Source organism: Acipenser ruthenus, chromosome 17, assembly GCF_902713425.1.
Source record: "Acipenser ruthenus chromosome 17, fAciRut3.2 maternal haplotype, whole genome shotgun sequence".
Classification (NCBI taxonomy): domain Eukaryota; kingdom Metazoa; phylum Chordata; class Actinopteri; order Acipenseriformes; family Acipenseridae; genus Acipenser; species Acipenser ruthenus.
This window is the reverse complement of record NC_081205.1, coordinates 6021166-6035087: the sequence shown is the minus strand read 5'-3', so window position 1 is coordinate 6035087 and position 13922 is coordinate 6021166. Positions and strand designations below refer to the sequence as shown.

Below are 13922 nucleotides of genomic sequence, written 5' to 3'. Positions count from 1 at the left end.
GTTCAAATCACACACGTTCCAGAAGTATAATAAGAGAATAATAATAAAATAAAAAAATAATCCTTATTATTCTGTAATAATTGTAATGTTAATTGTTTTTTTTTTAAATATCAGTGTGATTCATACTGCCTTGTTTTCCATTTAAAAACATGTAGGTGACCTCAGTGTGTTCATGCATGGTTCTTGTTTTGTTTTTGCAAGCCAGCAAATTCCATGCACATCATTTTCATAATGATAGCACTTAGTGTTTTGCTTTTACAGACGGACTATTTCCACCTGTTTATCTGTGTGGCAATTATAGTGATCTATGGAGATGATGTCATCGAGCAGCAGTTGGCAACTGACCAGATGCTTCTCCATTTCAGCAACCTGGCTATGCATATGAATGGGGAGATAGTATTGCGCAAGGTAGGTGTAATAAGTCAGCGCACTGTCCCTAGTAATATTGATGTCTGCAAATTCAGTGCACTAATATACCATTCCATTCCAGATGATATACTCCAGAACCTTTTATCAAAAATGCTACATTTATCAAAAACCAGGTCCAGGTCCACACGGTGGCAGTGGCCCTCAAATTACAGAAAAGTGTAGTTACCTAGAATTATCTCAGAGACATGCTCAGTGCGCTGTTTAAAAAGCGACATGGTATGCTTCATTTCACTTTGTATTGTTTTCGGTTTCATTCGTTACATCTGGTGACTTTTTTGAAAGCTCAGATGTTTAAAGCACACCTGTGTAATAGCCATTAGCCTGCCCCCCTTTACAGCTCTGACCCATGTGGATGTATTATTCCACAATGTTCTTTATGGTATTTCTTACTGTATATCCACTTGAGGCAGAGTACTGCAGGGGGGCACGATTCCCTATTGGGGTCACAAGGGATGCTTTTTAAAGTTTGAAAAGATCACCAGGATGGGTTGGTGGAAAATGTAAATCTAAACAACAGAAATAATTCATTTGATATCTCACTCCCATACCAAGGGTCCGTCCGTAGACAGCAACTCAAAACAGCAATGTTTTATAGGTACTTACTAATCTCTGCTGATGATATCATTTAAATAATCCTTCTGCCCACTGCCAAATCATAAAACACAATTGAACTCAGACTGTCATAAACTACCTCACAGGTGCAGTTATCAGTCTGTTATCTCACGATACAGTGTCGGCATCTGTCCTGTCCTGTAAGCAGCTCTTTATTGAACAAGTCTGCCAAAAAAAGAAGGCTGCAGAAAGCTTATTTCTGGAAATTCTAATTTGGCTTTCCTCGTCAATAGTGAGGTTTTGTTGGCCACCAGGTGGTGCCAGTCGCTAAAATTAAATCCTATTAAACTCAAAGGAAAACAATAACACCTGAAAGGGGCAAGTGAATTACATCACACTCTATGCTTACCCAGATAGTTTAGTATAACCAGTCTGTGCACTGTGCAGCTATTTGTTGATAAATACTGAGAGGGCATTGTTTGTTGCAAGGACAAGGGGAAGCTCACTCCATGGTTGCCTGCGCTGTTCCTGCTGTGTGGATGGCAGAAGCCATGAAACATTTTAAAACAGTAAACCGCTTTACATTTTCTATACCCTGTAGCATAGATATTTCTACTGTGCTATGCCAGTCCCTTTAAAACCACAAATGCATAACATTGTTAATCGGTATACATCTTTGCACACAAGTTACACGCGTATTGAATTTAATAGATTTTTGAATACCAGTTCACTGAATAATATCAAAACAGAATTAAAATGGCAGAAATATTTTTTTTTCAGAACAATGTTGAAATTCGTCTTCAGTTTCTTGTAACCTTGTTCTTTTAAGGTAATACCTTTAAGCAAATCGGTGCTGACGTTTGTCTGCTTAGTTTCCTAAAGTTGTATCCTACAAGGTTTCTGATTGAGTGTTTTTGAAGTTGTGGTCCTTGGTTTCCCCTTCCAGGCCAGAAGCTTGCTGTACCAATTTCGCCTCCTTCCCAGAGTCCCCTGCAGCCTTCACGACCTGTGCAAGCTGTGCGGGCCGGGCATGTGGGACAGCCGCTACATCCCGGCAGTGGAGTGCTCGGGAAACCACCCCGGATCAGAAAGCTGCCCGTACGGGGGCACGGTGGAAGTCCCCTCCCCCAAACAGGCCAGAGTGGGCAAGAAAGGCTCCAAAACGCGAGACATCTTCAACTTCCGTAAGCAGTCCTAAAGCACAGTGGGCAGGGCTTCTTTCAGAGGGGCACCAACTACACGCTGAGTTCCGTGGGCCTGTTTTTCAAAGCTGGGCCTCTTACTATACAAATCTCATTTGAGTTGCTTTTTTTTTTTTTAATTTATTTATTAAAAAAAATAATAATAATTTATAGCTAGTGTTTTTTGCTCAAATATTGAGTTATTATAATTTTTCTCTAAATTTACATGCTTTGAGCTTGTCTGGAGAGTCCTAAGTGCCTGGACTGAACATACTTTCTCATTCCAGTAAGTGGGCCAGGTCATATTTGTACATGAATGGAATGAGGAAATCTGTTCAGGCACTTAGTATTTTTCAGACACGCTCAAGCTAAAAGCCAGGTAAAGGCATATTTAGAGAAATATTATTATAATTAAATATCGGAGCCTAGAACCACTAAGAATGACTGTGCACCCACTAAAACAGTAGGATAAATGCAAAAAAGCCATTTAAATCTATTTGAAGATACTTGTTCTTTAAATTAACTGGCAAAATGTCCATATATGATTAATTTTAGGACCCTCAAGTGCTTCTTGAGTTCTGACCTGTTTAGTTACATTATCTGGTTTATTTTTTTCTTTCAGAAAAAATCAAGCACATTTTTGCAGTGGTGCTTCAGAAATCAGCATGTAAATGTTTTTTATCGTGTCAATTTTACATCAACAATGTAGCTTACATGAGCAAAATACTATTTTAAATGATTTTGCTCAAAACTGCCCTTAATCATTTGTAAACAGCTTTTGAAAATTGGCCGCTACATTGGGGGACAGGTGGCTTTGTGTTTAGGGCACTGGGTGACTGTGGAAGGTGGAGGGTTAAACAATCGACAGATGTCACTTCCAGGGTGAAGGTTAGCTGGTGTAAAATGGGTACAGTACAGCAAGTACTGGTTTATAATACTGATACACAGGACTCTAAATTGGAAGCTGCTGTGTTAAGAAAGAAATCCAAGACACGATACACTCCTCCATGGGTAGCTGGTGCCGCTTAATAAGAAGTCCTATTGTTGGAAGGAAATAAGGACCCTAAAGAGGAAACGCTTGTTTAAAAAACACAGTGTTTAAAGTAAGCTCTTTAGGGGGACCCTCCTTCTAATTGAGAAGATACGAATGCCTCCACATCACCTCTGCACTCCTGTTTTGTGTGAATACAGTATAGGAACAGTTGCTTTGCTGTTGAGAGTCCTCATTTATGAACCAAACTAATCAACAGGTACAACACTAAACAAAAAAAAAAGCTTCAGTGCAAGAGCTTGTCCACGTGAGCCCCTCTTCCATCGGCTCATAGCGGCCTTGGAAGATTGTTCATTTACTCAGCTTAGTTTGTTTACATTTTTTGTTTTGTTTTGCGACCTTGTGTAAAACTAAGCCTGGAGATAGATATAAACTAAGCCTGGAGATATATATATATATAATATCCAAGGAAGCCCAAAGTCTCTTGTAAATGAAAAGAAAAGGGCTGGATAAAGCATGCTGCTTGGTGCTTTTAATGCCCAGAATGTGACTTATTTTTCATTGTAGACACTAGGCAGGAAATGTAGATTTTCGTCATCTCATAGGAAACTGGTGCTATCTGCTTTCAATCGCTGGAAGAGGTATTTTCTATAGCCTGCTTCAACCGTGTATCAATTTTAAATTGATTTGTCTGGATTTTTACTAGATCTTCTCTTCTCAACACCACAGGGCCAGTATATTGGATTTTGGTCACCATTGTAATAGATATGTCGGACATTAAGGGTTTACAAGAAGAGATCTAGTAAATAAAAGCAGACAGGTTATTCACGTCCAGTATTTTGTATTTATATTTGCTTTGCGTTTTTAAAGCACAGTATTGGGATAAATGCACACAAAAGCAGACTCACAATGACCCACAACAGTATTTTACTAATATTTTGTTGTGTTGCATCTAGGCTTAGTTTTCTAAAGGGGAAGTATGGAAGAAAGGGAATCGGTGAGTTTTAAAAAAATAAATAAATAAAGGTTTGTTATTTTTTTCAATGGCACTGCAAAGATGACTTTTGCATCAACTGGAACATGAAGGCAATATACAAATGTAGATGTAGTTCAGTACAAGGTAGTTAAGATTAGGAATAAAGTTAGTAAAACACTAATATTGTCGTCTCCATTTATGACCATATTTCAGTAAATGATATATACATATATAAATAATTGCATAACTTTAGAATGTTGTTCTGTATTTATTGCACATCATATGGCCCTTGCATGTACTTCGATATAAAAAGGAGGACTGGGTTTTGGGGCCTCTGAAAATGACGAAAGAAAAGAAAAAAAACAGTGGATTGTATGTGTTTTGTTATAAGAAAACACATTCAATTTATATACAGTATATATGGTGTGTTTCAGCCCAGATAAAACTGTTTGGATTCATATGAAAAACTGTGGTCAAAAGCTGTACCAATTTGGCAAAAATGATCAGTCAAAAATATTCCTAGAGCCTCAGTAAGGAACGGTTTGAAAGTTACAATATGTAACCAAAAATAATCTACAAATTTGAAAAATGTGATAGAATAATTACTCCAGAGAGTATTCCCAGGATTTAAACATTTGACGTGGAGGTGATTTAGTGAAGTGTGTTTTACAGCTGGACCAGCGTTTCGCATCAGAGGTCCGCACGGGGATCTGGTGTGCAAACCACTTTCTGCTGTATTTTTCGGTTCATTTATTTGTTAATAAAGTGGGTTGGTTGTTAACTCCTCTGGCAAAACACCTCTAGGATTAACAATTCTACAGCACTGTGGTTTCCAGGATCAATTCCACTCCAGACAGTTTTTTCCAACCAAATCCTAGCTTATGCTGAGGGTCAATGGATTCATTTAGGACTTCATTGGAACAAAGTAGTGGATTGGACTGGAAGTAGTGGTATTTAGATCTGCGATTAATTTGATGAGTGGTACTAATTGAATCCATTCCAGTACAGGCCCTAGTTCCAACCATACCCTACATTTTGAATTGAGCTTCCTAGAACTTTGTTTCAACAGGTCTTTAATTCTTTACTTCAGTAGTTAAGGTCCTGAAACCATGTGAATTCATTCACAATTTTCTAAAAGTGATTTTTTGCACATTTATTTAGGCAGAAGACGGTAAAAAAAGCCATAACAAATTAGTCCCCTGAATAACATCTCTCTACAGGAAATACAATGATGTGTGTTCTAATTCTGAGTTTCCTGTTATCATGAGGAATGGTATAAACCCCATAGGTAGAGCAACTGCTGTGTAAATGTGTCTAAAAAACTGCAATTAGAAACTATATTACATAGTATTGTACTGTTTTATGTGATGTGGGTAAAGAATCTAGCACGGGGTGGGATGTACCAGCATTTGCCAAAAATCAGACCTTCTGTGAATTGTAATTGTAGGGAAATATCTGTTCGAAGACACTGACTTTCCACAGTTCACTAATTTGGTTAATTCTCGGTTATGTTGACAGTAAATTGTACAAGTACAATATTTTGCTTTAAAGAGCCCTTTACTAACCCGTTACTGTCAATATTTCATGCTTATGTGTAAGATATCGCTGTACCTGCAGACTTTTTGATTGAGTTTGATTGAGATGAAATTGGTACTTGGCACCTCAGTTGTTGGCTTTGGCAGATGCTTTCCAGGAACTCTCAATACCAACAAAGACCAAAAGTTGAAAATACAGATATGCTATTTGAACCCGTGCTTGCATTTTGTCATTTTTAATAGTCCTTGAAATTAAAGAAAGACGCTTGTGTTGAGTCCGGATAAACAGCTTTTTCTCATTCTTTTAAAGGCACGTCTCCTTTCTTTTTTTAGTATTTTCTATAAGAGGCTACACGGCCCTTTACAGGCTTGTAAAGGCTTAGATTTATTGTTTAAGGTGTGGTTTAAGACTTTAAGACTTTACCCTTTCAGAATCGAAATATGTTTTTGTTTTAGTTTGTCTCTAATTGACTTTTCGCATGTGGTAAACCCATCCAACTTGGCTAGCCGAGTGGTCAGGGATTGTGGATGACGTGCAGAGCAGCTGCAGAGCTCAGCACTGGGCTGGAGGGACTTTTCTGCCTGAGGAAGATAAAACCAGGCTGATGTAAAAGGCCGTTGCCTGGGGAATGGGGAGTGGAGACTGCACTGGAAGAGCACCTTTCACAGGAGACACAAGGGAGGTTATTAGGATAAATTGCAATTAACTCTTATGTTTTTTATTTACTTGGAAATAAGCTGATACTGCCTTGACTCATTTTAAAAGGCCATATTAGATTTTAAAATAAATGGCCACTGTATGATTTCCAGTGGAATAGCCGGACATTATGGAAATTCTTTTGTGCCTACATAAATAGAATAAACAAGAAATGCAAAAACATTGAAATGATACGGCCGTTTGTACTATAAGTGAATACAGAATGTAAGCAGTCCTGTCCTACACCTTTGTAATCCTATTCAAATCTTTCTCTTCAGATTAATCCTTAGACATTAACCTAGCCCCCATTCTGTTGCCTTTTACCTTAACAAGCAAACACACAATATAGTGGTACAGCATGAAGTGAGAAGACTTGGAGCATAGCTGTAGAGCATTGTGGGAAGCCTGGTACCAAGATAGCTTGTATTTGACATGGTTCACTAAGCAATTGAGGGCTGTCTGTCAAGCCCTCATCTTTCAAAGGTATTGCATAGTGTGTGTTTTTTTTGTTTGTTTTTTTCCATTATTATTAATGGAAGCCCTTGCATTTAAAAGGACAGTGTCCTCTTGCATTGTGATAGTTATGGTTATCAGTAAGTGTCATTCTCTGCTATAGGGATACTAAAAGAGTGGCCGAGGATCTGTCCAAAGAAACACACAAACATGTTTTTATCAGGAAAACAACTTTTAATTAAGCACATTTGACAAAAGATAAACTGCTTCTTTCACAAGTTAAAAGATACCAGTTTACATTCATTTTTCTTAATATGTTTGTTGTAATTTAACCTATCTGTTTTAACTTGCTTTAACAATAATTTTATTATAGTGGAGAATGACACACAAAGCAGTTTTTATACATAGAGTATTTCACAAATAGCCCGGTCAGATAGGAGAGGGGGAGGGTATAGGAGATTGTGGTTTAACCTTTAAAATTGGCGGCCGGACATTTCAAACCACAAGTGTATTCACGTTGAGGAGAACATGGTGCTGTTATGTTGTTGCAAGGTTATGTTGTTTTGTCTTTATTTTCACCGGCAAGTCAACAGAATGAAAAAACTAGCAAACTAAAATGTATTCTCTCAAAAAGAGACAAACAGTTATGGTCTTGCATCCTAATACCCAATTGGAGCGACAGACTGCAACAGTAGCTCAGCAGAACTAAACTGTACCTAAAAGTCTTGAAGATTTAAGATGGAAATTTATGTCGATTTTATAAAGTTTGTTTGTGAGCTAGTTTAGACACCACAGCTAAAACTGGTGTGGATGGGACTGCATAAGACCTGAGATCAGAGTCTCTAATGAAATCACTATGAAACATGGGAGGATGAGGAACCAAGACAATAAGCCACTCATTCTAAAACTGGGTTGCTTAACAAGAGACAGGAATGATATTGAGCATTTGTGTAAGGGTTTCCTTATTGCACTGTTCTGAGATAGTGATCTCGGGTCCTCCTGATAACATATAACACAATCCAGTTGCACAAATATGATAAAACAAAATCCATCAAAAATGTCAATCCGATAATTTAAAAGTAGGTTACTAAAGATCCCATGTAAAGAACCCAGACACATAGAGAAGGATTGCTTCATCATGTATACACCAGTACTGTGTGCCTGAGATCTGATAGGCATTACCACACATGCAGTGCTTGCTCCCTTCACTATTATTCATTTGATGTTGGGTGTAACAATGCTTGAAATATAATCAGAAAGAAGACATGAGTACAGTAAACTCTGAATGAATTGCTTCCCCCCCCAAAGAGGGAAAGACATGTTTACCTCATTTCCAGCTGCTTTGGAGACAGCCCCTGAATGCATATTGACTTGCAGCAAAGCTTAGAATACTCCAGAGGTAGCTGTTCTACCCTAATAACACTGTACACACATGCACCTGCCATGGCACTGCCAATAGTGTTCAAGGCCACCATGGGCAGTCAAACAGGTGTTTCTAATTGTTTACAAGAGCTGCTTAGTGGTAGTGTCTGGGTCTGTTGTGGAAAGCTTGTTTGAGTTCTACTCACACACTCCTCCAGCCCTGCCCAAAAATAATCTTGGCAAGGTTTTGTTTTCTATTCTCAGTATTAAGTGGCAGGTAAATAACATTCGCGTGGAGCAAGGCAGGGAATTTGAGCAAAAAATGATCCGTAGTGCTATGACATATTGTTGCTGATCAGTTTCGCAGACATTTTCAGTTCTCTGTGAAAATTGATTCAGCAGCGACTAACTGATACTGCAGCACACGCTGCAGCAACATCTGTCACCTGGTTTTGTGAGAATATTTCTAAGAGTAAACTCATTTTAATGGTGTGGTTTCTGTGTGTGTTATTACCTTTCAAGGAATGTTGTGCCTAGAATAATTTTACTTGCATTAAAGTGACTTGAGTTATTGCAGAGGTTTTTTTTTTTTTAGTTTTCTAATAGTTGAGGAAAACCTTCCATTTTGGCTCCGTTCTTGGTGAACAGGTGTCCACTTCACAGAGTCACATACTCATGACTACTAATGGACAGTATTATGAATAGATCTACAAGTACACAATCAGGAGGGTCGGTAGCAATGCTGGTTGTAGGACAAAGGCCTGTTTTTTGTAAAATATTATGAGTATAACAACATTTTTTATTTGTTTTGCATCAAGTGCTCTAACAGAGTTTGGGTTTGGTGTAAAGGTATGGTTTTTGCCTCTTGAACTATACCACAGCCTGGCTGCAGGAGCATGTCATAGTGTGCGGCAAGAAGGGTTCAATGAGTCATATAGTCATGGGAGTGTAAGTTCACGTCCTGGCAGTGCCTGTCTTCAGTGGGGATTCTGGAGGGAGCATAGCAGTGGCCTTGGCACTCCCGTGGGTTAGGGAGGCAAAACCGTAAGGGACTGTTTCTCCTTGTCGTCATGGGATCGGAGGACGCCCACTGAACCTTCAGTTCCCTTGATCTGTGTGCAGTGAGGGGAAAAAATTAAACGAATAGGACATTCTAAACTGTGAAGAAAATCAGGGGTAAAATGATCGGGCCCTCTAATTAAAAATAAAAAAAGGTTTCAATGAGGATCAAGTCTGTGTCCCTACAGTACAGAGAAAACTAAATTTGACCTAGAATGTTATAACTTTCTTTTAGTATTACAAAAAGTACCACCATATTTTCTAGTACTCTGTACATTTTAGGGATGTCAACCAACTATAAACATCAAGGCCTGCTAATAGAGGGTGGTAATAAGGTTGAACTCGGGGAAAAAGGTCATAAACAGAACCTGATTGTGAAAAAAACAACAGCAGCAGCAAAAACAAAATATAAAACTCCACAAGAAGGCTATTGTTCTAAGCCTACTTAGATTGATACTGAAAGCATTGCAAATACCAAAATCTAGCAATGTACTTCTGGGCATGCTTAACATGGCTAGATGAAAGAAATTGTCAGAACATAGATCCAGAATTCAAAAGAACAGGAAAGCTGCGTTCTATATATGGCAGTATCAACAGGATGTATTTTTTAAACAAAGAACATTAGCATTAAAAGGTGCTCCATGCATGGGAATACAGTAACCTTTAAAGTGCATCCTTTTTAAATTGTATTACAATGCTGAAAGGCACTGGTTTACATTGCAAATATGTGAATACCGGTATCTTTTAAAAACATGAAACCGTGTAACATTTTAAATGTGTTCATTGTTATTAGGTACTATTTTATGGTCATATTCTATGCAGTGATGCATCCCGGTTTTAATAGAAGGCTTTTTTGAAATCATATTCTATCCAGGTTATATAAGATAATTATCTATCATGGCAACCTTACCTCGTCGCCGTCATCGTCTGGCATTCCCACGTGTCTAAAAAATGACTGGAAATGGGCTAACTTGTTCTAGACTGATGTATTTAGAACTTGATGTATTTGAACGGCACAGCAGCACTGAATGTATATACTACACAAAGATTATCAAAATGGTAGATTTAAAAAAAAAAAATGTATTTAGGGAATTAATAGGTGATTAAATTAAAAGAAGCACTAGGTAAGAAAGGAAGTGAATTAATAGAGACTTAAAGGGTGGCTGTATTTAGATCTGCCACTGTTTAGAGCATAGACATGGATGTGTTTGTTTAAAGGCTGCCCAAGCTTCGGGTTTTATCAATTTCAATACATCCTTAAACCAGACCTCGGTCGCTTTGAAACAGAGTTGCATCATCTTGGACGACACAAGAAAGGAGAAGATTTTCTTTACTTGAAACAAATCTGCTTTTTGTTTGACACACTGCGGCTCTGTAATATTAGAGGACAAAGCTGTAATTGTTACTCCATGCGTGATAAAATCTGTGGTCTAACTGTAAGAGTTCAGTGGCAAATGCAGTTTACAACAGCTCCAGCAGTTGACATTAAAATCAGAAAGTCAATTTCTAGGGTAGTCTTTGAAATGTCAGGTGTTTCCTTGTTTGGTAATCTTAAGATATTTTGAGCAACAGTACTCTTCCTTTTCTGATCAATATCAAACTCTTATCTTCTGTTATTCTGGAGGTGCAATTTGATTGGGTATCTTGCTTTTTATATTAGTTACCCCTGTTAGGTATGTAATTATATTGGTACATATTTCCTATCCCACAGCTACACTTTACCTATATATAATATGTGGGAAATTTCAGATTAAATGGTTGGTCTGTAGTACTTTACAAAACCTCAAACCATGAAAAATGTGAACTAGCAGTATTTTTAAATTGAGCATAATAAGGACATTGTTATGCCCATCAGAACCATTATGCACTGGCAGTAAGTAATCCTGCCCTTAATGTATTTCTAAAAATACAACAAACTCAGCAATTAACCAGACTGACAAAAGGCAGGTTGAGCAGCTGTAATTCTGTAAACACTGGGTTATGCAAGAATCCCAATGTCTTCCATAAAGCTAGAGCACATTATTGCAAAGTCCCTCTTGACTACACTTGCAGAAGCTGTTTGTGAAAGTACCTGAATCTGTTTCCTATGCATTTAACTGTGCAAGTTCATATTTGTTTCCAATACTAAAGAGGCTACAAGAACAGATCTCAAGAGGTAATGGATGTTTGTGTCGTGTGCATTCTGGATTTCATCTTGAAACCCACCCTCTTATAACCATTTCTGGTATAATGTAATAATTTGAGATTAATTCATTGTTGAGGTGCATTGATCACAAATAAGTACAGTGACTACCAGTGCAAATTAGAGTTTTAAATGTTGGTGTCACGACCACCACAGCGTATTAATAAAACTGGTCGTAGTCAAACAATGTCTTCAGATTGTCTGCAGTTTGGGTGGGGCTGACCTGAGAGTAGTCTTGAATGGGGAGCTGGATACAAGAAGGCAGTTCGCTGTAGCTGAATGCTGCTGGGACACCAGTCAGGTGGTTATGGTGTTATGAACCTTGACATTTCCTGTCAAGCTGTTGTGAAATGTTTGAGATGTTTCATCAGGTGTTTTTTTTAACCAAACGAAACCTGTAGCAAAAAAACCTTTCAGCGATTTATTAAATCAACAAACAAAGCAAACACCACCAAGTACGGGTTCATGTTGCAATGCATAAAGACACTATGACTGACTCGCAGTTTTGAGTTCCTGAGAAGGCAGGAAACATCCACCTGACACAAATATCAGTAAAATCACTGGAAGCCGTTTCGCAAAGCTTCTGCTGCACCTCCAGTTGGATTCTCAGCCTGTAGACTGACCCCCAGTTAGATCTATTGATTTCTCCACCAGAAAGATCTTACAAGGAAGAGTCATTGGTATTGCAGAGCAGCCGTTGTTTCAATGGCTCCCATAAGACTTCTGATCTGAAGGCTTTAAGTATATTTTAAACTGATTAGACAAGTGGGGCCAGTCTACTGGGAAGCTATGTAGAGCAACCTGATGAAGAGATACTGATTTAAAAATATATAGCTATTGATTTATGACAAACCGTTCTGTGCACATTGCTTTTTGAGTGCCTGCTCTATTTTGGAAAACCACGCAGTCTGTGCTAAGTCTGCTTCCAAAAACAAAGCAAGTTTTGTTTCTGTCAATTTGACTGAGTCACATCACATGTTGGTCAAATATATTAAATTGTACTAAACAGTGTTGGATCTAAATACCACCAGTTTGCATAATAAAAATAGGAACAAACCTGACCTTTACCTTAAATGTACTGAATAGAGCTTGCTTTCTACAAAGCCCCCTCTGTTTAATGATTTTGATGAAGGTGTTATTTAGGTCCACCACTATTTAGATTAATGAAATAGACCTGGTTGTTCTGTTGAAATTCATAACATACATATCTTAACAGGAAAGGGAAAAACCTTATTATGTAAAATTCATGTGTCACAGGAGAAAGGCACAGCTTATTCTTTCAGTTTGGCATCTAACTAGGTATTTCGATTTGAATTGCCTAACTAGGTGTTTCAAGTTTCATTTGAACACTATTTAAAATGCTTCTTTTTTTCTTTTTTTTGTCCAGTTGTGTTTATCAAATCCCATTCTCACACATCTCATGCTTTGTTTTCTAAACTAACCTTACTAAGGTGGGATAAGGGTTTCTTTTCCTTTTTTTAAATTCTCATCCTTGTTAAAACAAAATGAAGTGGCTTCTTCTTCTGTCCTGTCTTGATCCTAAGGGGTAAAAAGTGGCTGCACATGTTGTTTATGTTGCGTTGTTTTGTTTGTTTATTTTTCAGATTTTGAATTGGAGTTGTTTTAACCTTGAAGGCATGTCATTTATGATTCTGTTGTAATCGTTTGCACTAAAGGTACTGTCGATTACTACAGAAAAGCACAATAAAATGAAAAACTTTAGAGCATCACTGTCCACCATCGCCTATCTGAATGTGAGCAAGTGATATTATAATACCTGTTATCGATGAATGAAGGATTGATATATTCCATTAAGAAGTCAACTTTACTTAAACTCTAGAAGGAGGACAACAGACACTTTATTAGAAAAAGGTGTTCCACAATGTTTTCACAATTAAAATCCTAATCTGTAACAACCTATCATAATGGTTTTTGAAGTAAAAAATAAAAAAAAAACTATTAAAGAAACTATTTCTGTATGTAATTTTTTTCTCATAAACTACTGTATACATTTTCTTAACTTGCAGTGCTTGAGACATCAGTTTTCATATGCAGTCTTACCCAGGCTTTAGAAGTTTCATCATTACTAGATGGTAGATCTCCATGAACACTGTAATACACTGGCCCTTTCATTAGGACCTGTACCTATACGGGTTTGTCCATTGTTTGCCTGGGTCATAGCCTTGTCAGTATGTGCTGTAGACTCAAAAAGGTGCTGGAACGTGTCTCTGTTAATATTTCATGCAATCGGTGCCTAGAAGTGGGCAGAGGAATGTGATGACAAATGCGTCATTGAAGATCATCCCAAACATGCTTATTTGGATTGAGATCTGTGGATTGTGGTGGCCGTGGAAGATGCCTAAAGTCTCTGTCATGCACCTCAAACCATTCCCATTCTCACTCAGGGTATAAGTGCAGCTTTGTCGGGTGGACTTGATCCACAACGATGCATAAGTAAACTCCAATTCGGCCCTCCAGAGTAATCCAGGAACCTAGGGTATACCA

At 37.9% G+C, this 13922-nt stretch overlaps 1 protein-coding gene across 2 annotated transcripts in view; it reads left to right on the top strand.

The window, feature by feature from the left end:
- The window catches only part of LOC117423380 (TBC1 domain family member 16-like), a 43423-nt gene extending 30038 nt beyond the window's left edge, over positions 1-13385 (top strand). For both annotated transcript variants that reach the window (XM_034039029.3, XM_034039030.3), the window contains exons 11-13: positions 262-408; positions 1928-2165; positions 13022-13385. In XM_034039029.3, coding sequence (XP_033894920.3) covers positions 262-408; positions 1928-2165; positions 13022-13044 — 408 coding nt within the window. In that variant the 3' untranslated portion in view covers positions 13045-13385. The remainder of the gene's footprint in view (positions 1-261; positions 409-1927; positions 2166-13021) is intronic.
- Positions 13386-13922: the final 537 nt, after the last annotated feature.